Source organism: Protopterus annectens, chromosome 9.part0, assembly GCF_019279795.1.
Source record: "Protopterus annectens isolate FY-2018-M chromosome 9.part0, PAN1.0, whole genome shotgun sequence".
NCBI lineage: Eukaryota > Metazoa > Chordata > Ceratodontiformes > Protopteridae > Protopterus > Protopterus annectens.
The window spans coordinates 1,247,097,655-1,247,125,192 of NC_056743.1; the positions used below are offsets into that span (position 1 = coordinate 1,247,097,655).

The window sequence follows — 27,538 nt, forward strand, 5'->3', positions numbered from 1 at the left end:
ACCTTCCATGTATGTAGGAAGGAGGAGATTCTTCCTGCCTGCGGGTTGCGGGAGAGAGTGGGTCAGAGGGTGAACATAACCACAGTTGATCTCTGTGATGGGTGGGCTCTTGAAGCTCCCTGTTTTTTAGGATTGCTCAGATTACCCCTCCTGGATTATCTCAATCTCTTAGTGTGGGGAGGCCTCCCCTTGTCCTATCTAAGGGGGAAAGGCCACAGTTTAGAAGGGTAGTTTCTATTGATTCTTTGGTGTAGGTGGAAGGTAAAATTCTTTGTTTTTATTTTCCTTTTTTGTCCAGCTTCTTGAATACCTTTTCCAGCCTAGAGTCCAAAAAGGAACTCTGTCTAGAGGAGCATCCAGGAGTTCTGCCTTCACCTAGTCTGAGAGAGTGTCTCTCTGGATCCAGGCATGCCTGCAAATGACTGAGCCTGTGGCAGCAGCTCTGCATGAAGCGTCCAATGCATCATACCCACATTTTAAAGAACGTCTGGAGACCTGCAAGCCTGCTCTAGTAGTCTCTTGAATTTCCTTAGACAAGGTTTTGCCAGAAGTAGTCTCTACCATAGAAATAATTTGGTTTTGTAGGGATTCTAGGTACTTTAACATGTGGAATTGGCAATTAAGCTCCCTCACAGGTAGGGCAGCTGAGGTATAAGCTTGTTTGCCAAATCCGTCTAATAGTCTGATTTCCCTATCATTAGGCAAGGGGTGTCTTGTTGCACTCTTTGGTGCCCCTTTAGTGAATTCTATGGAAACTACTGAGGTGTCAGTTTTTGGGTTCTTACAGAGGTGCTTGTGAGATTCAAGCAGTCTGTATATAAAAAAAAAAAAAAAAAAAAAAGTGAGCAGGCTTCCTGGAGGGAGGTGGTAGAGAGTCAGGGTGTAAAGATGTCTTCAGAAATGTCATCAAGCACTACATGCACTGGAGGAATAGCCAGTGGCCTGGGGGATGGTAAACTTAAGAGTTCCCTAGATTACATGGGAAAATTGCTTACTTTCCCAATTGAAAGTCTCCATCATTTTATGAATTATATCTGCAAAAGAGAGGTCCTCTGGGTGGGGGTTGCAGAAGAGGGTATTTACAGAATCTGAGGAATCGTATTCTTCTTGAAAACCCATATTCCTTAAAAATCATACTAAAACACATTTCATATATACACCACTTAAATTCAAACCAGTAGAAGTGCAACCACAATAAAATAATAAAAATAAACAATTAAGTGCTTATTTCACGGAAAAAGAGCCATTCTCTTAAGAATAGCTTATAAACTCCTAGTATCATTTCAGCCCAGGGAGCAAATCAGCTCGAAAGTAATTAATCCAGCTATACTCAGTATTATCAGTATTCAACAGAATATTCCCCGCCTCTGATAATTCTTTCAGTGTTTTTATGACCCTAAATGTTGATCTGTGCATTTTATCTGAGCGTATGATATGTTTAAGAAATTACTCTCCACCTCCCTACATATGTTAGATAGGTGTTGGGCTATTCCTTCTTTTAACATCCTATTTAACATCCTGTTGTTTTTTCCAATATAAAATTAAGTGCATTTTTCCCATTCTTGGTTTTACAAGTGGCAAACCCATGAAAATAAAATGTCTTACTTGTATTACAGTGTACAAAATATTGATGTCCTTCTATTCTTATGTTGCAGCATTCCAACTCTTGGGTTTCCCTGTCTTGCTATCCAAACATCTGGCCAGTATACAAAAGCTTCTAGTTGCTACTAGGTGCAATGGATGTCTGACGTTGGCTGAGTGATGTCTACATGCACCAGTCCTCAGAACTTCTCTGGTTGGATCAAAATATTCTAAGATAAGTACCCTGTTGGGGACGTTTTGTTATTTGTCACTGCATGCCTGTGTGGGTTAATGTCATCCAGGAAGAGAAAGTGTATGCACGGTCGTCAGATCCTCCATGGTGGTAGCAGGTGTCAGGGGCAGCGAAAGCACCTCACTGAGAACCGGCGAACCGACGACTAGCTTAGTGGAAGCCTCATCGTCTGTTTTGGACCTCGGATGCCTGTCCTTGTCTTTATCCTTGCATTTTTTTAGAAACTCCGGTCGTCAGTTCCGACTGCATTGTATAATTGAATCTTCGGCCGAAGTAATGAAAGGCAAAATCATACTGACGCTTTATAGTGTGTTGGTTAAATCTAGCACAAAACCGACAACAAGGAACGTCATGGTCAGGGCCTAGGCAAGGAATACAGTAAGAGTGAAAATACTTATGAGGTATTTGCTTCCCACAAGAAATACAATTGTTAACTTTTTCTGACATCGGTCTGGAGCAAGAAAAAAGTTTCCCCAATGGAGTACTTAGCTTTAATGAGGACTTCGGATCTGAAATTCGATTTCAAAAATCTCAGGAGTTGGCCAACTGGCACTTGTGAACTGCTTTTGCTTTGGGCACCGCTCGACAAGAAAGACTGAAGAAAATGGCGTTGGCTGCATCTTTTATACCTCTGGCGCACACGTCAGGGAAGAGGTGACAGCAACCAACGCCGGACCAGGACATTGGAATTCAGGCCGACTGCGGGTAGCCTGCCAGCAGGATAACCCAAGTGTAATGACTGCAATAGTGAATACACTCGAACATCTACATTTATGGTAGGTACACAACTGTACTTTACTGATCCCAGACCTACCTTGGCTCTGACCCCTGCTAGGCCTTCCCTTAAAAAGAAAGAATAAAGGAAAACATGTTTCTTCCCCAGCTGAGAGCCAGCCAGATTGGCAGGCCTTTTCTCCAAATCTTTTCAATGCCTTTATGGCTTTAAGGCCTGCTACACACGTGCCTTCCCCAGTGGCCCTCCTGTGATGAGCCCTAGGCCTCTCCCCTTAGAGACTTCACAGGCTGAAGCTGAGGAATCCTCTGGCTCTTCCTCAGAGGACTTCCCTTTCATATGTCTCACAATTGCCATCCCCTCTTGGCTATGCCTCCCCAGAGGAAGAGTCTGCAGAGGCAGATTCTCCAGCTGAGGATCTCACATTTGGGGTGACCATTGCTAAGATGAGAGAACATTTTAAATGGGACTCCTCTGAGATGACAGAAGTTCAGAAAAGATGTTGTGAACGTCTTCAGATGGACTTCCCTGGCCCTTAAACTATTCCCCCAGTACTGCCAGCATTTCTGGACACATTTGATGCAGCATCACTTAATCCTGATTCTCAGCCTCTTGCACCTCGAAGGCCTGACAGATTTTACAATGTTCCTGAGGGAGCCAAATTCCCAATCAAGTGCCCTGCAGCGGACCCTGGCACTGTTTCAGTGTCAGCTTATAAGGCATCCAAACTCCTTCCATCTTCCTCATTTCTGCCCACAGACAGACACCAAGGCCATGGAACACCTAGGGAAAATGGTTTACACTTCCTCTACCTTGGCATTCAGAGCAATAAATTACCAAATCCATAAGTCCAAATATGCCCTAACCCTTTTGGAAAAGGCCACAAAATAACTGAGTGAAATCACAGACTCTCCTGCCAAAGTTCAGATGATCCAGTCTTCTATCCCTATCCTCTCAGGTCACTAGACATTCCATTAGGTGCCACTGTGATGCTGCTGAAGTTTCTGCCAGGTCAGCTGTATCAGTCTCAGTCCTGAGAAGACATTCATGGCTTAGGTTACAGCCCCTACCTGATGACATCAGGGCAAAAGTCTTGGATGGGCCTCTGGACAACTCAGCCCCCTTTGCAACAAAGGCATCTGAGTTATTCAACTCTCTTCAAAAAAGGAAGGAGTTCCAAGATTTAAAGCACCTATTTGATTCTCCTGTCCCTACATTCTGTAGGAATTACCTGTCACAAACACAATTCATCAAAAAGCATTCTGCCCCGCCCTTCCTTCCAGGGCCAGAAAGACTGCCAGGAAGCAAACTAACTCCTTTCAGGCCTGAAAAGACTCCAGCCCAGAAGTCTCAGTTTCAAGACAGGGCAGATAGTCTGTGACTACCTGCCATTCCAGAAAAAAACCCTCAACTCCATTCCCCTGTCCCAAAGGCTCTATCACTGTTCTCCCTAGTTGGAAAAACATCACCACAGACAGGTGGGTCCTATCCATTGTAGAGAAGGGTTATTTCATGACCTGGATTACAACTCCATCCTTGAAGGGTATTCCACAGCCCCCTAATGAGCAGCTTCCCTTATGTCAGCCAGTTATATATACCCTCATTTGCCAGGGAAGAATTCAATCTGTCCCTCTGAAAGATAAGGGAAAATGTTTCTACTCCAGGCTGTTCCTGGTCCCAAGGAAAGATAGCCCTGGAGACCAATCCTAGATCTTTCCCACCTCAATCTCTTTCTGGAAGTGCCCACCTTTCAAATGTTCAGTCTGCAAACCCATTTCCCTTTGATTTTTACCTCAGGGGTTTTTGGCCACCTTGGGAATCAAGGATGCCTACCTACATAGCCCCATAAGGATCAATTACAGGAGATACCTGCGCTTCTCTATGGCCTCCTCTTGTTTTCAGTTCTCAACCTTGCCCTTTTTTGTTTTCTACTGCACCAAAGGTATTCACCAAGTGCTTGGCACCAGTGGTAGCCTTCTACAGCATTCATTCACAGGATTCAAATTTTCCCTTACTTAGATGACCTTCTCATCCAGGCAGGCTGCACAGAATCCCTGCAACGCTATCTACAAACAGTTATTTCACTCCTGCAAGCACTGGGCTTCCAGTTAAATTATCCCAAGTCCAACCTGGCCCCCTCTCAGGACCTAGTATTCCTGGGGTGTATGATAAAGACAGATGTCATGAGACCTTTCCTAACACCTCAAAAAGTGGAAAACGTAAGGCAGTACGTGCTCACTCTCCTTTCGACCACAGACTTGACTGCCAGGCAGTACCTCAGACTCCTGGGTCACATTGCACTGACCATCCCCATGTTGCCATTGGTGAGGCTCCACATGAGAAAGCTACAGTGGTACCTAAGGTCTGTATGGACCCAGCACTCCCATCCTCTAGAGTACAAAATCCCCTTTTTGCCTTGCCTCAAGAGAGATTCACTGATGGCTGAATCAAGTCAACTACAATCCAGGACTACCCTTACAGGCTCCCTTGCCTGTACAGGAGATGTACACGGATGCCTCAGATCTGCGGTGTTGAGCAGCCATGGGCTCCCATAAGATTCTAGGGCACTTGGCCGGACTCCATCAAACAGAAGCATATCAATATCAGAGCGATGAGAGCAATTCTTTTGGCCGTAAAGGCCTTCCAACACACGTTGAAACAAGGCCCACTAAAATTGTTCACAGACGACACTATAGTTCTGTGGTACGTTAACAAGTAGGGGAGAACAAACTCATACTTGCTATGCAGACTAGCTCTCCAAGTGTGGGAGCTTGCATAAAACAGGGAGTTGTGCTGCAGGTAGTGTAGTAGTGTACATCCCTTCAGAACAGAATATTCAGGCAGACACCTTAAACAGATCCATGTCACAGTCCCACGAATGGATGCTCCACAGAGATGTGTTCTTGGACATAGTCCACAAATTTGGGTATGCCTCAGATCAGTTTGCCTCCCCTATGAACAAACAACTTCCATCCTTTTGCACCAGGCTGTCCACTCCTCTGGCAAGGGCAACGGACGCCTTCTCAATCTCTTGGAAGGGGTATGTTTCTGTATGCATCCCCCCTTCCCATTAATTCAGAAAGTCCTACTGAAAATTCAGAAATACAGACCAAAAATCTTGCTGGTGACTTCCTTTTGGCCAAGACAGCACTGGTTCCCCCTCCTTCTGCATTTACCCAGGGGCTATCACCACAAGTTACCTCACAGAGTAGACCTTCTCACACAGGACAAGGGAATCTCTAATCTATCCCCCCTTACAATTGCTGAACCCCACCCTGTGGGTGATAGAATTCAGATCCCTTACAGACACCTCTACAACTAGGACATGCTTACAGTCCTGCAGGAGGACAGGAAACCTAATACTAGGAGATCTTGTATATCTGAGTGGAAAATATTCTCCATATGGTGTCTACAAAGACAGTTGGACCCTTTCCAGGGTGATGTCCCTTTGTTACTGTCATATCTGTGTGAACTCTTGCAGACAGGATTGGCGTACTCCTCCATTAAAATGACCTGGCTGCTATTCCAGCTTGTCTGCCTCTGGATCCCCCTTTAGCTTCCAGATTGCCTGCAAAGTTGTTCCTGAAGGGAGTGCTGCATCTCAGGCCCCTCCAGGAAACTCATCCCACCCTCCTGGGACCTGAATTATGTTTTGGAGAAGCTGACGGCAGCTTCTTTTGAACCAGCTTCTAAGACTTCTCTGAAAACACTGCCCTTGGAAAACAGTAACTTCTAGTGGCCTTGACATCAGCTAGAAGAGTGTCTGAGTTACGGGCTGTCATGGCCATTTTCCCTTTCCTCATCTTCTACAAAGCTAGGGTAATCCTTAGGACCAACCCTTCCTTCATGCCCAAGGTGGTCAATGAGCTATCCTTAAACCAAGCTATTCACCTTCCTACCTTTTTTTACCTGTCCTCAGAGTGACGATAAGGGAGTCTTACATTCCCTTGATGTGCACAAACAACTTAGGTTCTACCTAGACAAGACCAAATCTATCAGAAACTCTGACCAATTGTTTGTCTTCTTTCACCCCAGGACCGTGGGGAAAGCAGTGACAGAACAGACAATTTCAGCCTGGATTTCCAGAGCTGTTTCCTTCTGCTATGCACACCATGAGAAATTCTTGGAGTCCAAAGTTAAAGCACACTCCATTAGGGCTATGACTTCATCTGGAGCTTTCTTTAAGGGATTGGATACTGCCACCATTTTAAAGGCAACTACATGGATATCTTTTTACACCTTTACCAAACATTACAAATTGTACGAAATTAAAAATTCCGGGGTGGGATTTGCCAGGTCAATCCTCCATGGATTTATAGAGAATAGTTCCAAGCACCACCATCTTCCCAGTGAGCTTTGGCAGTCACCCAAGAGTTGGGAATACAGCAACATGAGAATAGAAGGACATAGAATAGTTGTGTAAAATCTTACCATAACCATAGATGTCCTCCTCTTCGATGTTGCAGTATTCCTTCCCCTCTTTTTCTCTTAAACAGTCTTCTTGGATGGCACCGGACTTGTGCAGTTTTTCCTGGGGCTGGGACGCTCAGTTCTGAGGACTGGTGCATGCAGATGTCACTTTTATGGCCCACGTTCCCTTAGCCAACGTAAGGCATCTAGCAGTGACTAGAAGCTTTTGTATACTGGCCAGACATTCAGGTAGCATGACAGGGAAACCTAAGAGTTGGAGTACTTCCAACATGGAAGAGGAGGACATCTATGGTTATGGTAATATTTTACACAACTATTGTTTGTTTATATTACAACATAACTGGCAATCATGGCAAGTCACTCAGGAATCAGATTCTTCTTGAAAACCCACATCCATACACCCTTTGGAGGGAGTGGCTTCAGGGGTAGTGGTCTGAGTGTGACTGGGTTCCCTGGATTTCATGAACGCCATTAATTGCTGGGCTGTTTTCAAGAGGTCCTGGGCTTCAACCTGAGCAGGAGTGGCTGAGGGTTATAAAAAAGACAGTGGTAGGCTGACTGTTCTTTTAGATTTAGGCATCTGTTTAGTCAGTATAATCTTAGGGGTGCGGTCATCTGACTGCGACCTCGGACTGGGGCTCCAAGGCTGAGGACAGTAAGGTATCTCTCTTGGTACCTGGAACACACACGTCAGAAGCTGAAGCTTGCATAGTGACCTCAGACCCAACCAACGGTGATGTTGGGGAAGAAGTGAATGAAATGCCTGAAATCAGCAGTCTTTGGAGGGATCATGCCAGAGGGCTTGAGCCTAGCCATTGTCAGACCAGGGGCTGCAAAGGTGCCTTAGTCAACTTAATGGCATGGACCAAAACATGAGTGATTATCCTCAGAATTTTTTTCCTAGTATTTTTTGTCTTTGCATTTTTTAGGAATGATGCTGGCAGAAGCTGGGGGTTGCAAAGACACCAAGGGAACTGAAACCAAGGACTCTATATAGGCTATTATGACTTTGGCTCTGGGATTCTGAGTCTTCACTTAAAGTTTAGCACAGTCAGGAAAACTAGACATAGTGATGAGGCCCCGAAGAGATAGACATAAGGAGTGGAAATCTTTATGCGGGAGTTGCTTCCCACACTTCAAGCAATTAACATTTTTTAAAAGATGAAAATCCCCAAAGGGTACTTAATCTGACTGTTAGATTGTAGAAACTCTGGAAAAAGTGAGCCAAAAATGGACTGCAAGCCTATGGCACCCACAAAGAAGTGCATCAAACTGCACAGCTAGAAAGAACTGAAAATGGTGCCTATGGATGTCCTTATATACCACGACATCCAGATATTGGTTGGCTTGGGCTGATGCAGAGACTCTGGAAATTGGGTTATTAGCAGGCTTCTGCATGGCAGGAATACTTAAGAAATAAGTACTTTAGTGCTGACTATGAAGAACATCTTGGAGTCATCATTAACCTCCCATCTGACTTCCAAATTCTTCAGGTGAGACTAACATTCACCAATAAGTGGTGATTGGACCACTGCCTAAAAGTAAATGCATTGTGTCCTTTGTCAAATCTGGGCACCCATCTACCTACCACATAGATGGCATCCCTTTGAAAGTTGACCAAGTCATTAATGATCTGAGTTAGTCATGTCAGTGGGTGCTTATGATTTGGGATGTTATGGCTAGGCTGCTAATGGTCCTCTGGATCCAACATCTTAATATTAATCTCTGACGAGAAGTTAGCACTCCAGAACTCATCCATCTAATTTCTGCAATATACAGTCATACCTAATCATTTCCTCTTTTGGAGGAACATCCATGTTAGGTCAGTAATGCCATCTGTCTAAGCCCCTGCATGTGAAATATTTCCTTCATCTGTTGTTGCTGAATTCTGTCTAAGTTGGACAAGCATGTATTTTAAATCACTTGCTTAATAATGTATCGTCATCTATGTACTAGGTTTTGATTTGCAGAATGGTGTTGACTTGTGGGGAGGGGGGGACTGACAGGATCTGAGGACAAGTAGTTTTTTATGTAGCTAGGAAATGTGGAATTCCACCCCAAAATAATTCTGGATCTTTTTGATGGAGAAGAAATGTCCAACTTATCAGTGAGGGTTCTGTAGTAGATCAGCTGATCAGGCAAGATGATGATCTGAAGTAGTTTACTTCATTTGGTCTTCAACCTATGGGATACCAGATCCGTATCGAATCCGAGCTGGCAACCTTACTAGTATCTGCTCCAAGCTCCTCCCTTACCCAAAATGCACCTCCACTACCTTCCAACCCCCAGATCTTGTTTTCCGCAGCTAGCTGAAGCATCGTGATCTCCAGAGCTCCAGGTTGTAAGTGGGTGTAAAACTCTTAGAAAGTCTCTCTTCTAACATTAGGTAGTGATATATTGTAGGTTCCCCTTTCTCCTCCCCTCGCTTGGTGCGTCGAGTTTTCTAAAGTTAGAGTCGTTAGCTTAGTTTTAGAGTAGCTGCTGAGTGTGTTTGCCCCCCCCCCCCGTGTGTGTGTGTGTGTGTGTGTGTGTGGTGAGTGGGTGTTTCAGTGAGAAAAAAATAATACTGTTTTCTGTTATTGTTTCCACTGATACTATGGCTGATAAGCCGATATTTAAAGGATGCATGGAGCGTGGCCATAAGTTATCCACTGCGGATGACCACACTGTGTTATGTGTTTTGGAGTGGCCCATCTTAGTACAGACTGCACTATATGTGTGGGGTTTAACCCGTGCGCCATCAAAGACAGGAAGGCCAAGTTGGCCCTGAAAGGCAGCCTTCCCTCTTCTGAGGCAGTTGCCTCGTTTTCGGCTTCGGTCACAGTGGCTGCTGTGGCCGCCTCTCCTTCTTCTCTTCCCCTGGTTTCTCCTCCCTCCCAAGCTTGACCTCAACCTCCTGTGCAAAAGCCTGCAGAAGTGGAGCGGAAGAGGGGCAGAGAGAAGGAGAGAGAGTCGAGAGAGAAACATAAGAGGTCTCCGGACCTCCCTTCACCGGTCAAGACACTTAAGATCCATGACTCCCCTCTGCTCCGATCTCTGAGGTTTTCCCCGGAACCAGAGGAGAGACACTGTGCCTCTAGGGTCTTGGTGCCCTGACCCGCAAGGTCAGAGTCCATGGCCTCATCGAGGTCCACCTGGTCTTTATCTGAAGTCGACATGAATAAAATGATGAGGTTCATTCGTACCTGGATCCAGATGGGGGTCTTGTCAGCCCCCTCCCCCTCAGGAGGGGGGAGCTTGCTTCCTTTTTTCCAACAGATTTCTCTTTCTCTGATCCATCCACCAGGTTTGGAGTATTCGGATCCAAGGATGGCTTTAGTCACTGGGTCGGCGCTGATGGTACCTGCTTTCCTCTACGCCAACAGCTGCCTGGAGCATGATGGATCTGACCAGCTCAGATCCGAGCTGCTCTTGGAGCTGGAGCTTGGGTGTCGGATCCAAAGGAGTGGAACTTTTTTCATTGGCTCTGCCTTTGTCAGGCCAAGTTCCCTCCCTCGGAGCTGCATCCACTTCAGACCCGGCTCCAATTCTCTCATCTAATTTGGGGAGACCAGCCTCCTTATTGGTTCCACAGGAGGTTCGTTCTCCCTCGGCGTTCGACGTAGTAGAAAGGGTTCTCTCCGCTGGATTGAGACCCTTGACTGTCCCCTCGGACTCTGCCCCAACCTCCTCGGCTCTCTACGATTCCCATCATTTTACCAGAGGGACAGCCCGTGCTCGAGGCCCAGACAGTTCCCAGTGAGGGACAAGTGGCTTGCGAGTTCCCCCCAGAGAGCCCCACCGGAGAGGTGCCTCGCAAGCATACATGCAAGAAGAGGCACTTGGACTCCCCTGAGTCCCTCACCAAGGACATTGTCTTGGATGATGGGAAAGGTTCCCCTAGGTCACCTCCCAAGGATGTCTCTTTTGGAAACATCATGGAAATCCTTTGCCAACGGGGAGGATGGTCTGGTCCCAAACCTTTTCTGTTAGGGTGCTGAACTACCTGGCCAATGTCACCAGGTGTCTCCCCCTAAGTCCATGTTGTAGGAGGACAGGGTCTCGTTCTCCACGAGGATGGCCATTTTGAAAGCAGTCTCCAACACATTCATGCGACTCCTTTCACATGCTGCTGAAGGAGCGGCTAGGGTGGCTGGGTCCAGCATGTCCCTGAGGCGCAATGCTTGGCTCAGATTGTCAATTTTTGGAACCTTTCAAGGCGTCCTTTGCCAATACCCCTTATGATGTCTCTACTCTTTTTGGTAAGACCATCAAAGAGACGTTAGTCCAGAGTGAGAAGGGCAGGAAGACACTGTCTGCCGTTGGGATCTGCTTCTCGAACCCTCAAAGGTCCTTTTCCCGGAACCAGAGAGGGCAAAAGAAGATGTGGTTCCATAAGTCACAGTTTTCCCGGGACACTTGGGGCTCTTCTTCCCCCAGAGGCAGAAGGCGACAGAATGGACACCGACCCAGAGGCAGAGGGGGTCCGAGGAATTTTTGGGTTTCAAGAACCTTTCTCGGACAGACCTGGGCAGCAACCCTGAGGGGTGGCCCAACTGCTCTACTCTGGAGGCAGTCGGGGGACAATTGTCCTTGCACCTGGCGCCATAGGAGTCCATAACATCAGACCGCTGGGTGCTTCAGATCATATCCAGAGGATACTCTATCCCCTTTGTGGATCCCCCCAAATCTCCCAAATACCTCCCGGACAGCAGCAGCACAGGAAATTTCCAAGCTGGTAGAAAAATGAGCCATCGAAACCGTCCCCCCAGATCAGACCGATTCAGGCTTCTACTCCAGGTTCCTTTTGGTGCCAAAGAAAATGGGGGACTTAAGGCCCATTCTGGACCTTTCTACCCTGAACCTGTCAGTTGCCAAAGAGAAGTTCCGGATGGTCTCACTACAGTCCATCATGCCGTACCTGCAAGAGAGCAACTGGATGTGCTCGTTAGACCTCTAGGATGCTTACTATCACATAAAAATGCATTGAAGCTCCAGGAGGTTCCTCCACTTCCGGCTAGGAGTCAATCATTACCAATTTTGAGCCCTACCCTTTGGTCTTACCACAGACCCCAGGGTGTTCACCAAAGTGATGGCAGTGGTAGCAGCTCACCTGAGGCTTCAGGGGATTCAGGTCTATCCGTACCTGGACGATTGGCTCCTCACTGCTCCCACCAGGCATCTACTCTCCCAAACCAAGGATTATTTCTTGATCCTTGCCCTGCATTTGGTGATCACAATCAACGCATCCAAATCACTCGTAGATCCTGTACAGGTGGATAGACTACATTGGCTCAAGGATAGATACTTTATAGTGCAAAATCTTCCTGACTTCAGAGAGAGTACAAAACCTGAGGATGCATGTCTCTTTAATCTACCATTCTCATCTCCCAATGGCAGAATCAGTGTTGAGGGCCTTAGGTTCAATGGCGGCTACCATAACACTTCTCCTGTGTGCCCGGTTACATATGAGAATTCTACAGTGGACTCTAGCTGTACAATGGTCCCTGTTGGAACTTCCATGGGCTTATCCAATACAGCTCAGTTGAGTCTGTCAGTCATCCATCATATGGTGGATGTGTTCTCCGGACATTTTATAGGGATGACCCTTTGTTCCAGCCCCAGCCCAAGCCACAGTGACCATGGACGCCTCCCAACTCTGGTGGGGGGCATTGTTTGGGCAGGACAGTTCAAGGCCTGTGGTCCCATGTAGAGAAAAGCTTGCACATAAATGTTCTAGAGATGAGGGTGGTCCTTTAAGCATTGCAGGCCCTTCGTGCCTTTCTTCCTCTGGGAACGATTGCAATTCAAGTCAGACAACATGTCAGTGGTTTGGTATATCAACAAACAGGGAGGGACCAGATCTTACCCCCTTTGTCCTGAGGCCATGGGAGTGTGGGAATGAGCAATCTCCACTGGTTGCTTTCTCATCGCAACGCATATTCCGGGACGGTCCAATATCCTTGCGAACAGGTTAAGTCAAACTATTCTGATGCCTTATGAGTGGTCTCTGAATCTTTTAGTAGCGGAACAGATCTTCCGCCAGTGGGGTCAGCCTTGCTGCGATCTCTTCGCATCTCCTTCCAACGCAAAGTGCAGCGAGTTTTCCGCTCTGAACCCCCTGCCGGGGGAGTCCCCCAGAGATGCTCTAGTACATGCTTGGCCTCCCAGTCTTCTGTATGCTTACCCTCCAGTACCTCTTATTCCGAGGTTTCTACAGAAAGCTTGTCAACTGGGGAGCAAAGTGATCCTCATTGCCTCGTTTTGGCCTCGCCAGGTATGGTTTCCTTTCCTTTGGTCTCTCCTTTTGTTTCCGCCTTGGATCTTGGAATCCCCATTCAGGATCTAATTTCACACCCTTCAGGGTTTCCTCATCCGAATCTGGACAGTTTGAAGCTCACAGCTTGGCTGCTCCTGTTCCCGTGATTGCTTGGACCCCTGAATTATCCTCAGTTATGTCTATTTTGGTGGCTGCTCATAAGTCTTCGACCAGGAAGGTTTATCGCAGCAAGTGGAAACGTTTTTTCTTTTGGGCCTCTCAAAGGAGTTCAGATCCCTTCATGGCTCCTATTTCCACCATTCTTGATTTTCTAGCTGATATTTTTCAACATGGAGCTAGTTCTTCTACTGTCAAGGTTCAGTTGGATGCCATTTCTCATTTTCATGTGGGTGAGAATTCTGCCTCTCTAGCCTCTTCCAGACTGTGTAAAGCCTTTATTAAAGGCCCTTTTTTGTTACCCCCCCCCCCAGTCAAGGATCCTGTTCCCCCATGGGACCTTACTATGGTTCTTCAAGCTTTGGTCACTCTGCCTTTTGAACCTGCTGCAACCACAGAGCTGAAATATTTATCTTGGAAAACAGCATTTCTTTTGGCTATTACCTCTGCCCAAAAGGGTTTCAAAACTGCAGACCTTGTCCATCAAAGTTCCTTGTATGATTGCTCACAAAGATAGGGTTTCCCTTCAGACCAATCCATCCTTACTTCCTAAGGTGGCATCACCAGTCAATATCTACCATACCATCAATTTGCCTGTGTTCTTTCCTAATTTTACTAACAAGATGGAATACAAACTCCACCTGCTGGATGTTCATAGGCAATTACGATTCTATTTACACAGGACAAAAAATTCGTAAATCTGATCAATTGTTTGTATCCTTCTATAAACCTTTTTTGGGGAAACCTATCTCCAAGGTCACTATTGCTAGATGGATTTCTTGGGAAACATGCATATGGTCGAAGACATCTCTGACCAATACATACTCTGAACGTAAATGTCGAAACTCACAGGCGCGAACACTCAATGTCGCTCACAATGCCGAATTCGAAATTCCCGGTCACACAACTACCACAACAAGTGCTACCATGGGTCGAGAGGGGGGAATATTAGCAGGCCGGCGTTCGTTATATCCCGGTTCGGCATCTGAAAATTTGACAGTTATCAAACTGTGGTTACTGCTTTCGGCTTTTGTAATGTCTGCATACTGCTGTTCGACCATATGCATGTAGTCCAGATTTCTTCATGCATCCTTCAGGTCTATAAGGTCAGAGGCATGTATCCTTCGGGTCAGGTGAGAGCTCATTCCACTAGATCAATGGCTACGTCTGCAGCTTTTTGGTCTAGAGTTTCTTTGGATGATATTTGTTCTGCAGCTACTTGGTCCTCATCTCATACATTTATTTCTCATTACAAATTGGATTTGACTTCCTGAAGGAGAGCATCCCTTGGTTCCGCGATGCTCCGGAATATCCTTCCACGAGGGCCTCCCAGGAGTTTAGTAGCTGGGGACTCTGGTCCCGTAGGTTGAAGATCAAATGAAGTAAAGTAAAACGAACTAAGTCCCAAGAAAACCAACAGTAGCACAGGCAGAAGACCACCAAGAGAATCCAATGAACTCTTCCTGTAGAAGCAGAACTTACTTTATTTCACAAAACAGACAGTTTAAAAAGTGATATCCACAAGCGCTTTCGCCTGAGACTCTGTCAGGCTTTTTCAAGATAATCACAAAACCTTTTTAAATTACTTATATAGTCAAGTCGTCAATTCAATTAATTTAATCCATTTGTAACTAATTCAATAATTGGTGAATTAATTGGTACTTCATAGTACCTTACCTTTACGCTGTATGCGCATTTAATACAAAATGTTAAAACACCATATTTTGTTCACCCAATTGTCAACATTCATATTATACAAAGGTGAAAACATGAACACTAAATATCTATAACAACTTCTAATAAGTTTTTAGATAAAATTAATAAGTTTTAATAAAATGTATCTTGCGTGTGCAAATGTAAACAGCACATACCTTTTATGTGATTATAACCCACCATGAAATCTTATATTAGATTATATTAAATAAATAAATACTTGTATTAATTTATATACATAATAAAAATTGCTAAAAAATTACTAAAAAATTATTATTAAAAAATTATTAAAATTCTTAGGACCGCAGCTTGAACAGGATAAGTAAGGCACTGCCTTCCTGGTGGTGACTCTTACTAGTCACTGTGTCTCAACAGAAACTTTTGCATTTCATGGGTTTCGCTCATATCATTTCTCTTCAAATAATTCAGAATGTGGACCTAATAGCATAAATTCTGAGTATTTGGCTTTGTTAAAATATCACTATATCCAACGGTGCTCTTTATATATTTTATTTCTACCTGTATAACAAGGTACCCATTTTTTATTATTATACTATACAAGTGCACATACCTAGTAATGAACACCTGATACTCACATTCAGAAAAGGCAATCTAAAATTGAAAATTACAATCTAGCTTGTCTTAATTTTAAAGTACTGTTAATGCTAATGGCATAATTCAACCCTGGTGGTCTAGAGGCATCAAGCCTCAGTTGCCACATTAATTCTTTATGTTCCAGTGTGGACTCCCAGTCACCACCTCTTGGATTTAAAGGTACCTGCTCCAGTACTATAAACTTTAAGGACATCCTAGGACATACTGCCAAGTGTTTGGAAAAGGCATTAGTATCTTTCCTTTTCTGTATATCGTATAAGTGCTCGTAGATTCTTCTACGTAGTGACCTTTCTGTTTTGCCCACATAGAAACTTCCACACACCTGACAACCCCTAAATAAATCACCCCCTTGGATGCACAATTGTAATATGCTTCAGATTTAACCTTAAAATTTCTGTGTTTAATGTAGTAGCTGTTAATATTCATTATATATGAACATTGTTTGCAACTATTACATTTAAAAGTACCAGTTCTTAAGCCATTTGCATTCTTAAAATGATGTTGTTGTTTTTCAAACATATTTTTAAGGTTGGTATTTCCAGCATTTACAAAAGTTGGTCTTGTGGGTAAGCATTTATTAGTTTCTTCACTGGTCCTTAAAATTGGCCAGTATTTCAATATAGAATTTTTCACTTTTAATGAGTCATTGTTGTAAGTATGTATAAATGCTTTGTTGTGTTCCATGTGGGACATGTTTTTTTCTTTTTTGGAAACTTGTTCTGTAGAACAACGTAGCAGTGGGAAAAAAGTGTCCACTCTTACTTTTGACTTCTGTTAACATTTTTTCAATCAAATACCTGGGATAACCTCTTTCAAGAAAGAAGTTAGATAAAAGCAAAGATTCTTTTTCAAATAGTGCTTCTGTACTACACATTCGAGATGCCCTAATGAATTGCCCTTTTACAATTCCTTTCTTTTGTGAGAAAGGGTGTCCACTTCTGTAGTGCAAATATGTGTTTGAAAATGTGTTTTTTCTAAACACTGTTGATTGAAATGTATTAGCTTCCATATTCTTAGTGAGCAAAACATCCAGATAGCTTAAGCTGTTTTCACTTATATTAAATGTAAATCTTAAAAAGTCTGTAGTGATGTTAATAAATACTAAAAAATCCTAAGAATTTTAATAATTTTTTTAGTAATTTTTTAGCAATTTTTATTATGTATATAAATTAATACAAGTATTTATTTATTTAATATAATCTAATATAAGATTTCATGGTGGGTTATAATCACATAAAAAGTATGTGCTGTTTACATTTGCACATACAAGATACATTTTATTAAAACTTATTAATTTTATCTAAAAACTTATTAGAAGTTGTTATAGATATTTAGTGTTCATGTTTTCACCTTTGTATAATATGAATGTTGACAATTGGGTGAACAAAATATGGTGTTTTAACATTTTGTATTAAATGCGCATACAGCGTAAAGGTAAGGTACTATGAAGTACCAATTAATTCACCAATTATTGAATTAGTTACAAATGGATGAAATTAATTGAATTGACGACTTGACTATATAAGTAATTTAAAAATGTTTTGTGATTATCTTGAAAAAGCCTCACAGAGTCTCAGGCGAAAGCGCTTGTGGATATCACTTTTTAAACTGTCTGTTTTTGTGAAATAAAGTAAGTTCTGCTTCTACAGGAAGAGTTCACTGGATTCTCTTGGTGGTCTTCTGCCTGTGCTACTACCAAATGAAGTAAACTACTTCAGATAAAGAAGTTATGTACGTACTCACCATAACGTTCCATCTGAGTAGTTCAACTTCATTTGTCTTCAACTGTCCCTCCCTCCTTCCCCCGGACCTTGGCATATGAGCAGCCTACGGGCTGATGTTATAGGTCTTAAGTATTTTTTCAGGTCGGGTTATCAGTATAAGATTCAGCAAACTTGATCTGGGGATTGGAAGGTAGTGAAGGTGTATTATGGGTAAGGGGAGGAGCTTAGAGCTCGGAGCAGATGCTAGTAAGGTTGCCGGCTCGGAACCGATATGGATCCGGTATCCCACAGGTTGAAGACAAATGATGTAGAACTACTCAAATGGAATGTTATGGTGAGTAATAACTTTTTATTTCACACTGTTGTATTTTGACACGTTGGTCTAGTGTCAATGCTTATATTGCTTTAACTGAATGTTACCATTCATTTTTTTGTAAAATTGTGCTCTATTTCATGCTTGCAATGGAACTTATGTTTAAACTAATGATGTGTTGTTGTTCTATCTCGCCTTTATACTTCACTGGTTGGGTTCGGAACCGATCCTCTGTTCCTACTTGGCCGTGTACGAAATCCTGAGGTCTTCCATTAGCTTGTGGCTGAATCATCTATCCCATCATGCTCTAGTAAGGCTCCTCAGATCTTGTTTGCCGCAAAACAGATCTGGTGCTTCCATATTGGCTCAGGCTAAATGGGAAAACTTTTTATTAGTTATTGAAAATTTTCTTCTTTTTTTTTTTTTTAATTGTAAACATAGTTGGTGTTTATTACCATTCTAGTTAGTTTTAGAGAATTTGTGTTGTGTTTTTTGCTTCAGGCCGCCGTTTTACCATTAGGCTTTTGTTTCCTTCCCTACCCTGGCTTAAACTTCTATCCTGCAAGCCCATTTTTAGTTAGAGGGCTTCCTGCTGTTTTTCTTGTTGATATTTATAAGTTTGTAAGTTGATATTTGTCCTCCTGTTACCATTTAAAAAGCATCAGCCTGTTTAAGTTAGAGGGCTGCCGCTGCCCATTTGAATTACAGGGCTACCTAGTTTCTTCCCTTTCCCTTACACTAGGCAGCTTCATTTAAAATAGAGAACTGCCAATCCCCCCCCTTTTTTCTGCCTTGATTGTTAAAGTTCTTTCTGTTAAATAAATGTATATATTATATGATTTGTAGTGATTTCTGTATTTTTGACTACCTAGTCTGTCAAGTTTGTTGTTGCTGATCTGGTCTTTTTGTGGTTGACTGTAGTTTATGAATATGTCTAAGGAACATAGGGAAACTAAGCCTTCTGGCTTCAAATGATGTCTTTAACAGATCCCCATACTGTTTGTGTCTACTGTCTGGGAGCAGTGCACCTACAGGAGTCATGTTCCGTCTGCCATTCTTTCAGCTCGAGAGTACTGCTTGGGAGAAAAAAATAAGTTAATAGTAAGAGGTTTACTGAAGTCCTCCCTTCACAGATGCACTGGAAGAAGGTCCAGGCACTTCAAAATCAGTAAAATTTCCATCTGCAAAATCAAAAAAATCTGGAAAAAGATCATCCCTCTCTTCGGGGCAATCAGAGCCAGCAAAAAAATTAAGTAAAGTGGTATCCCCGGTTCCGAAGACTACTGAGTCTGCAAAATCTCATTCATCGCCGCCTGATGTGTCAGTGCTGATGGAGTTTGAACTATGGACCCAGTCTCCAGAATTGAAGCCGGTTACTCCTGTTCTAGGGTCCCTTATACTGCAAACAGCTAGACCTCCTACTCCCTCCTGATGATGATGTGGATCGGGTGCTGCGTAGACTTTTAAGGACACTGGCGCTGGCCAAACTTCCCTCGGCTCCAACTCAGAGGGATTCGGAGCCGGCCAAGACTTCGCCTTCGACATCAATTCCTCCAAGCCGACCCAGGACCTCTGAGCTGGAATGTTTGGAACCATTGGTGCCAAGACCCATTCTGGGATCTTCGGACCAGATGTCTGCTCCAACATCCTCGGTTCCATCTGAACTCGAGGAGTGTAGGAGCCGACACTCTCCGGTCGGGTCTGGGGAGGAGAATTGGATGGGATGGCTGTCTGATCCGAACTTGACTCTCGAGGCTTCACTGTGGGTGAGCTCTACTCCTATAACAGCTTCGGAGCCAACCCTCCTGGTCCCGAGGATGCCTTTTGGTTCTTCGGAGCCGGGTTTTCCTCTGATCAGGGGCAGGGGGCTTTTGAGGTGATGAGAGTGCTGTCTCCTCACACAGCTCCACTCACGGGTCCTATCATTCTTCCCCCCTAAAACATCTGTGTCCGTCTCAGCACCACACCATCCACAGACACATGGAGACCCTAGGCCTCGGGATACCCAATTGGGTGAACCCCTCTCTTCTGAAACCTCTCCAGAATACCCTTCTGAGGAGGTCCCTTGTAAGAGACTTTGCAAGATGAAGCATTTAGACTCCCCAGAGGAGTCTGTCACTTCTGATACAGACCTTGATGAGGCAGAAAGGTCCCCATGGTTGCCCTCTGAGGATGTCTCCTTTGCAGACATCCTAGAAATTCTTAGGCAGCTGGAGAAACCCATCAACCTTTCTGAGGAGTCTGTGTACCTGAAAGCCTTTGGATCTCACCCTTCCGCCACTTGGGTGTCTACAACTTTCAAAGAACTTATGAAATGAGTCAAAAGGTATGGGAGTCTCCAGACACAGTGGAACCTGTTCCTCGGAGGCCAAACAAGTTTATTACTGTGCCATCAGACAAGGATTTCCTTACCAAGGAAATTCCAGCAGATGCTATGGTGGTGGTGGCAGCCACCAAAAAGGAACTTTTGGAGACATCTTCATCTGTCCATCCACTGAACAAGGAGTCTTGTATGATGGACAGATATGAAATGCACACGTTTTTTTTTCAGTGACTTTTGCACTCAGATCGCTGAATTATTTGATGCACTTTTACTAGGCTACAAAGACATCTCCTGAAGGAGCTAGGAGATGCTCTCCAAGGTTGAGTAGCTGTAGGGGTATCAGATAAAGTTTCCCCTCAGCTCTCCACCTTAAACACCATAGTTAATTCCTCCAAGAGGCTCATTTCTAATGCAGCAGATGGAGTGAGTAGAGCTGCGGGTTCAGGAATTTCCCCAAGGAGACATTCCTGGATGCACCTGTGTGACTTTGCGGAACCCTTTAAATCTTCCTTTGTTAATGCCTCCTTCAATGGCTTGTTCTTGTTCGGGCCGAAAGTCAAGAACACAGTTACCAGGTGTGAGCAAGAAGGAAAAACTCTCTGCCGTAGGGGTCCATTTTTCTCTACCTTCCAGACCTTACCCAAAAGGTCAAAAGGGAGATAAAAATGTGGTTCTAAAAATCCCAGAGAGTTTTTCAAGATACACATGGTGATTCTTCCCACAGGGGCAGAGGGGGAAGCAGTAATGGAAGACGCAGTCCAGGCTGCAGAGGGAGTCTGCAGAATCAGGGCAACAGGGAGCTATTCCATGGTAAGCCCTTCAGCGTGCCTGAAAGGAGGCCCACCTGCCCCTCTCTGGAGGCAGTCGGGGTTTGCTTGTCTTTGTACCCAGATGCCTGGCTAAAGATAACAAAAGACAAATGGATACAAAGTATCATATCCAGATGCTGCTCTATACCCTTTTCCTTCCCCGTCCCAAACATAAAAAAACATCCTGGACGTTCCACCCAGTCAAAGGGAGCAGGCAACTCTGGAAATTCAGAAGTTGCTAGACAAATGAGTCATCCAAACAGTCCCCACAGACCAAATAGGATCTGGAACTTACTCAAGGTTCCTTTCAGTGCCAAAGAGAACAGGGGACTGGAGACCCATACTGGATCTCGGCAGATACAACAGATCTGTGAGAAAAACAAAGTTCCAGATGGTGACACTGCAGTCAGTGTTTCCGTTCCTGGAAAAAGATGATTGGATATGCTGTATAGACCTCCAGGATGCAGAGTACCACATAAAAATAGACGGGCTATCCACGAGTCATCTGTTCTTTCGGCTTGGAGACACACTACCAATTTCGGGCTCTGACCTTTGGTCTCACTACAGCCCCCAGAGTGTTTACCAAGTGTATGGCAGTAGTCATGGCTCACTTGAGATGCCTAGAATTCTGAGTGTTTCCTTATCTAGATGACTGGCTCCTAACTGCCACCAGCGAGCATCTACTAACACAAGCGAGAGACACCACCATACAGCGTTGTTCTCACTGGAGGATCACAATAAATTATGAAAATTCTGCCTTGTTGCCATCTCAGCATATTGTTTTTATAGGAGCAGATCTAGATGCAAAACAAATGACGAAGCTTCCCCCTGAAAGGGTTCAAGTCCTTCGACAAGTCAGAAATCTACTTTCCAAGAAAAAGTACAAGCGAGAACCATCCTGAAAGTCTTGGGTACCATGGCAGCCGCAATAACCTTGATACTATTGGCACGGCTTCATATGAGAATTTTGCAGTGGCTGCTGTTCACTCAGTGGTCCATGGTAGGACCTACCCATTTCTCACCAAATTATAATAACAGAGTCTTGCAATAAGGACCTTTGTTGGTGGCTTCATTTTACTCATGTGACTCTAAGTCGACCTTTTCTTATTCCACAACCACTAGCCACAGTGACCACGGATGCTTCCCAGATAGGGTGGGGGGGGGTCATTGTCTGGGAAGAACAGTCCAGGGTACTTTGCAGAATCATGAGACCCATTTGCACATCACTGTCCTAGAGATGAGGGTGGTGCTTCTGGCATTGCAAGCATTCCAAGACTCTCTTCCTCTAGGAACTATTGCAGTTCAAACAGACATGTCAGTTGTATGATGCATAAACAAGGAGGAACCAAGTCTTACCCCATCTGTTGGGAGGCCCTGAGAGTATGGCAGTGGGCAACCTCTTCCCAATGTTTTCTGATAGCAATGCACATCACTGGGAATTCATTCGTGATAACAGACGAACTCAGCAGAGAGATTCTGATGCCTCACATGTGGTCAGTCAGTGGTGGATCAGATTTCCCACAAGTGGGGCCATCCTTGCTGCAACCTTTTTGCCACGTCCATGAACACTAAATGCAGCAGCTACTTTGCCCTGATTCCCCCCCCCCCCCTCCGGGGGAGTCACCAAGGGATGTGATTGGCTCCTGGGCCTCCTCTATGCCTTTCCCCCCTTTCCTTTGATACCCAAAGTCCTTCAGAAAGTCAGCTCATTGGGAAAGAGCCCAATACTAGTCACCCCATACTGGCTTTGTCAAATATGGTTCCCCTTTCTTTGGCCTCATCTCCAGGAGGAGCCATTAATTCTGGATCCAGTTCCAGACATCCTGACTCGTATGTCAGGGATGCTTCATCCTTCTCTTCAGACCCTCAAGTTGACAGCTTGGCTGCTCCAGTTCTGCACATAGCCAGGTTTCTTGATATTTTCCCATCACTGAATCATATCTTGATCTCTTCTCATAAGGTCTCAACCAGAAAACTATACACGAGCAAATAGAGGAGATTTTCCCTTTGGGCATTGGATAATCACTTCGACCCTTTCTCTACTCCTGTATCCTTGGTGAAACCTTTTAATGAGGGTGCAGCTGGAGCTACTATTCGAATTCAACTAGCAGCTGTATCAAACTTCCATATAGGCGAAGGGGGGCCGAATGTAATGTCCCACAGACTCTGCAAAGCTTTCCTAAGGGGTACTATGTTACCGAGACCACCCATCAAAGACTCGCCTGCACCACGGGACCTAAACTTTGTTTTATCATGTTTGATCCTCCCCCCTTTGAACCTGCATCATCCTGTGACCTAAAGTTTTTGACTTGGAAAACAATTTTCTTGATTGCCATCTGTTCTGCTAGAAGAGTTTCAGAACTGCAAGCTTTATCGATAAAGCCCCCCCCCCCACATGATTTTCCACAAAGATAGGAGTATCCCTTCGAACAAACCCATCTTTCCTACCAAAAGTATGCTCGGAGTCTAATTTGAATCAGTTCATAGAATTACCAGTCTTTTTCCCCACTTATGGCAACAAGGCAGAATATGTGCTGCACCAGATGGATGTGTATAGGCAATTACAATTCTACTTACATAGAACTTTAGAAAGTCTAACCAATTATTTATTTCATTTTCAGACTCTAAAAAAAGGTGGTCCTGTATTAAAGGTCACACACTCAAAATGGCTGTCCTATTGTACTATTTTTACATACAAATCTCATAACAAAGACTTGGGTTTTAAACTCAAAGGTCATTCTACAAGAGCCATAGCAAGCCTCTTTGTCTTTCCGAGCTGGACTACCAATTGACACTGCAGCTACATGGGCAACGCCGCATACCTTTATCTCTCATTACAAAGTGGATTTGGCCTCCAGGAACGGGGCCTCCTTTGGGTCCACTGTTCTGAAGAATATTCTCCCATGAGCCACGCAAGAAACAGGTGCTAGGGACGCTGTCCCAACCAGTGTGGAATGAAGGCGAGATAGGGCAACAACACATAAAGAAGTTATATACTCACCATAACATTCCTTGTGTGCTGTTCATCTCACCTTCATTCTTACATCCCACCCTCCTGCCCCCAGCCCTCGGCCCCTGGAAGACCCAGAGGTTACAACTGGTAATTAATGTGCTCTGACCTTCTTCAGTACTCTTTGTGGTATTCTTTAGGTTTATTTCATACCCTTTGTTGTATCAACAATCAAGATCTGAGAGCATGATGGGGTAGGGGATTCAGCCACGAGCTAGTGGAAGACCTCGAGCTTTTGTATACGGCCGAGTCTGAACAGAGGATCAGTTCCAAACCCAACCAGTGAAGAATGAAGGAGAGATGAACAGCACACATGGAACGTTATGGTGAGTGAGTAACTTTAGTTTTTTTTTTCTTTCCAGGCTGCAATAAATTGACTGACCTAAGTTTAAGTTACTTACGTCGGATTAGCAGTCCTACCTTGATAGACTTGCGATGTTGTAAACAAATAACCCGTGGAGCCTGTGAACAGTTCATTGCTGACCTCTCAATAAATAGCCTTTACTGCTTATCTGATGACAAGCTTATTCAGAAAATCAGCTAGAAAAAGCAAGAAATTTGGGCTCTTGCTGATGCAACGAAGGTCATCACGTTGAAGGGGGAGGTAGAAATGGACCCTTTCTCAAGCCTGCACCTCCCCTGCTGCTACCCAGGGCGGATATGTTAAGAGAAGCATTTTTCTTCTGTGGTGGTTTCCGCACTGGGGAAGGGGCAAATGGAAGACTGCGACTTCTTAGCAGACATGACACAACCTCGGTGATCAGTGCCCCTGTAAATGCAGACAGGTGGCAACAGAGGTACACGTACAAAGATGACATTCTCCAGTTTGTTTTACAGAGTGCTCCATGATATGTTTGGGAACTGATTTTTTGGATTACAATTCTGTTTTCTTTAGTTTATGAACAGCTACCCTTCTGACTCTGAATCTGCCCTAATTCAGGTGCTTGTTGGAGCATTTCCACCCTTTCATTTCTTTCAGAATTGCTTGTATATATTTAAAGCATTTCAGTCAAGTAGAAAAATGACCATTTAAGCCACAGTTACGTTTTTTTTTAGGAGGGATCTACCTCTGGAGTTTGGAAGGACGTTAACCTAATTTTGTTAGCCATAACTGGTAAAATATTTGCTTACTGTTTCTCTCACTGTATGTTAAACTTGAGGGCTACTTGGTTTGTGTTCCTTGCTGTAAGCCTTTAGCAGTTATTGGCTTTGACATTGGGGTTCGTCAGCAATAAACTGAGAAGTTTTCTTGTAGTTTTGGTCTTGTGCTGCTGTTAGCATTCGATAATGCTGGAAAATGGAAGTATGTGGCAGTTCCACCAATCTGCCATTATGACGACATCTACTGCTTCTAATGTGTGAAAAAGGCTCAGTATTTCCAGGTATCTTGTTGCCATGTCAGGAGCCCAGAAGATCAACTATATCTCTTGTGCCTTTCTTTTTTTCTTTGTTGTCCTAGTCTGTTATGAGATTGTTTTGTACTGTTTGTTCACCGGGGTGTCCTGTGCACTTCTCATTCTATGATAGTAATCTCCTTGGATAACAACAAAGGTATTGTGTTTCATGATATTCTGATATTTACTGATGCACTTTTCAGTGCATCAGTGTAAGTCAGAATTATAGTTGGAGAGGGGGTGCATGGTGTTTATGAATTAATTATTCTCATAAAACTAGTGGCTGTGCCATGACAGGCTTTCAAGCTTTGCATATGTGGATAGCAGAACAGCTAAAATGAAGGTAGTGCTTTGGTACTATGGGCCATTCTTTCCACAGCTGTGTGAAATCGGCTGCACTTTACAAAGTGCAGATGAACTGATGGAGACTGGTACATTTTGTCATAAATAAAGTTGCTGCAACAACTTGCAGTAATGATTTTTTTTTCCATTCCTTAGCCATAACTTATCACATTACTTGTGCATGTAGAGGTATGTTCCATGCAACCATTTCATTAATGTTTATTAGAAAAGTTGTGGCCTTCAATGTACCAGCCACCATTTCCATTTTGGGTTGGAGGTATAAACTTTGAATTGCCAAAGTAAGTTGTTTGACTGGAGGCGATCACTGTATCACTGTGCGTGATGAACTAGGTTGTATGAAGCTGCCAGAAAGGTACTAGTTATTTAAATAAATCAAATTTGGAAGTAGGCCTGAGTCACCAGCAGATTCAGCATTGAAGAGCTACAACATTGGAAGGGCTAGAAGGAAGAACCAGAAGTCTTCACTGTAAGGTTGCAGTAGGTGCACAAGTCCAGTTGAATTGTGGTACTAGGATAGCATTTCTAACATGATTTCCATCTTTAAGTGGAACTGAATGACTCAGTGTAAGGTTATGTAAATTAAAATGTGTAAGACTTGCTTAGCTAAAGTTGTGGTTTCTTGCATACAGAGAAACATTTTATCCCACTTGTCTCTTAATCTTGAGCAGTGAGAAAATCTCTTCCTTTCACTGCATGTTTGATTTAAGCAGTGTTAAGTATTTACTTGATTGTTTTTTCTGGTTTCTAGTCAGTCTCGGTGAGAGAGAGAGCTCTAGTTGCTAATGTTTCAGATGAGTCAGTCAACTGAAGCTGTTTTTCAAAGTACATTTTTAAAAGTGCATATGTATCCATTGGAAAGAGGGGCAGTGGTACTTGAAAATTGCTTTGGAAGTACCTTTTTGATGGGGGATAAAGCTTTTTTTTTTTTTCTAACATATCCTGTTAACGTTTGCCCAGTTTTAATACCTTGACAGTGTAATCATTTTTGAATAAGTTTGTAAAGAGGGTAGTTTCACTTCACAGGGTAAGTTAAAAAATATGAAACACAATCCTTTTTTATGAATTTATGGCACTTATGTTTCTGTGTACACGTTTGTCACCTGTTGTTAATTTTTTTATGTGGGAGTATTTGTCCCTTTTTTCCAGTAGGTTTAAAATAAATCAGTTGGCAGCAGCAAAACGTTGATTTATTACTGTACACAACCATTGTAGCCCTCTAAAGCTGTGAGCCGGAAGATACAGATGGTCACTCTTGGACAGTAATTGCTAAGGTTGTGTCACATCCTCATTTTGATTTGGATGACCACAGATGGAACTCTGTTATCACTTAGCATACATGAGGAAGGTTGAGATGCTGAAAATACAAGTACAATGGGTGGTGGTGATGGTTTTAATTGTGTAGACCTGCCAGTTGTCTGCTCCTAGACCGTGTCCCTTGTACATTGGCACCTTGGAAAGGCAAATAGAAGCCCTGCTGTCCCTCGTTCAGTAAAATGAAGATGGTAACAAAATGTAACATATTTCCAGACATGTTTTATAGTAAGGTGCAACTACTTATCACGTTAGTGTTTTCTGTGTAGTACTAACTCAGTGTTTCATCGTTTGTTTCTGCTGGACTGGGCTTTAAGCAGCATCCTGGAAGTTATGAAACTTCTCTTTTTCTGTTGAATAATTCTGTTCACGCTCAGATTAGTGTCATGCATCATAGCAATTGTCTTAGTCAGAGATGTAGGTCACAAATGGTAGAAGATCCCGTCATTTTTGAGTCTTGTAACTTAAGCAGTAGAAAATAATTTTCTTTAACTACTACTGAAGTCACATTTATTGATGTTTTGTAAAACCATGAGGGACAGGCAGAAAA

At 43.7% G+C, this 27,538-nt stretch overlaps 1 protein-coding gene across 1 annotated transcript in view; it reads left to right on the plus strand.

The window, feature by feature from the left end:
• LOC122810646 (lysine-specific demethylase 2A-like) overlaps positions 1 to 27,538 on the plus strand; it is a 1,654,939-nt gene that overhangs the window by 1,626,593 nt on the left and 808 nt on the right. The window contains exon 24 of the mRNA XM_044082219.1: positions 24,283 to 27,538. This exon is cut by the window's right edge and continues 808 nt beyond it. Within this exon, the coding sequence (XP_043938154.1) occupies positions 24,283 to 24,464 (182 nt within the window). The 3' untranslated portion in view covers positions 24,465 to 27,538. The remainder of the gene's footprint in view (positions 1 to 24,282) is intronic.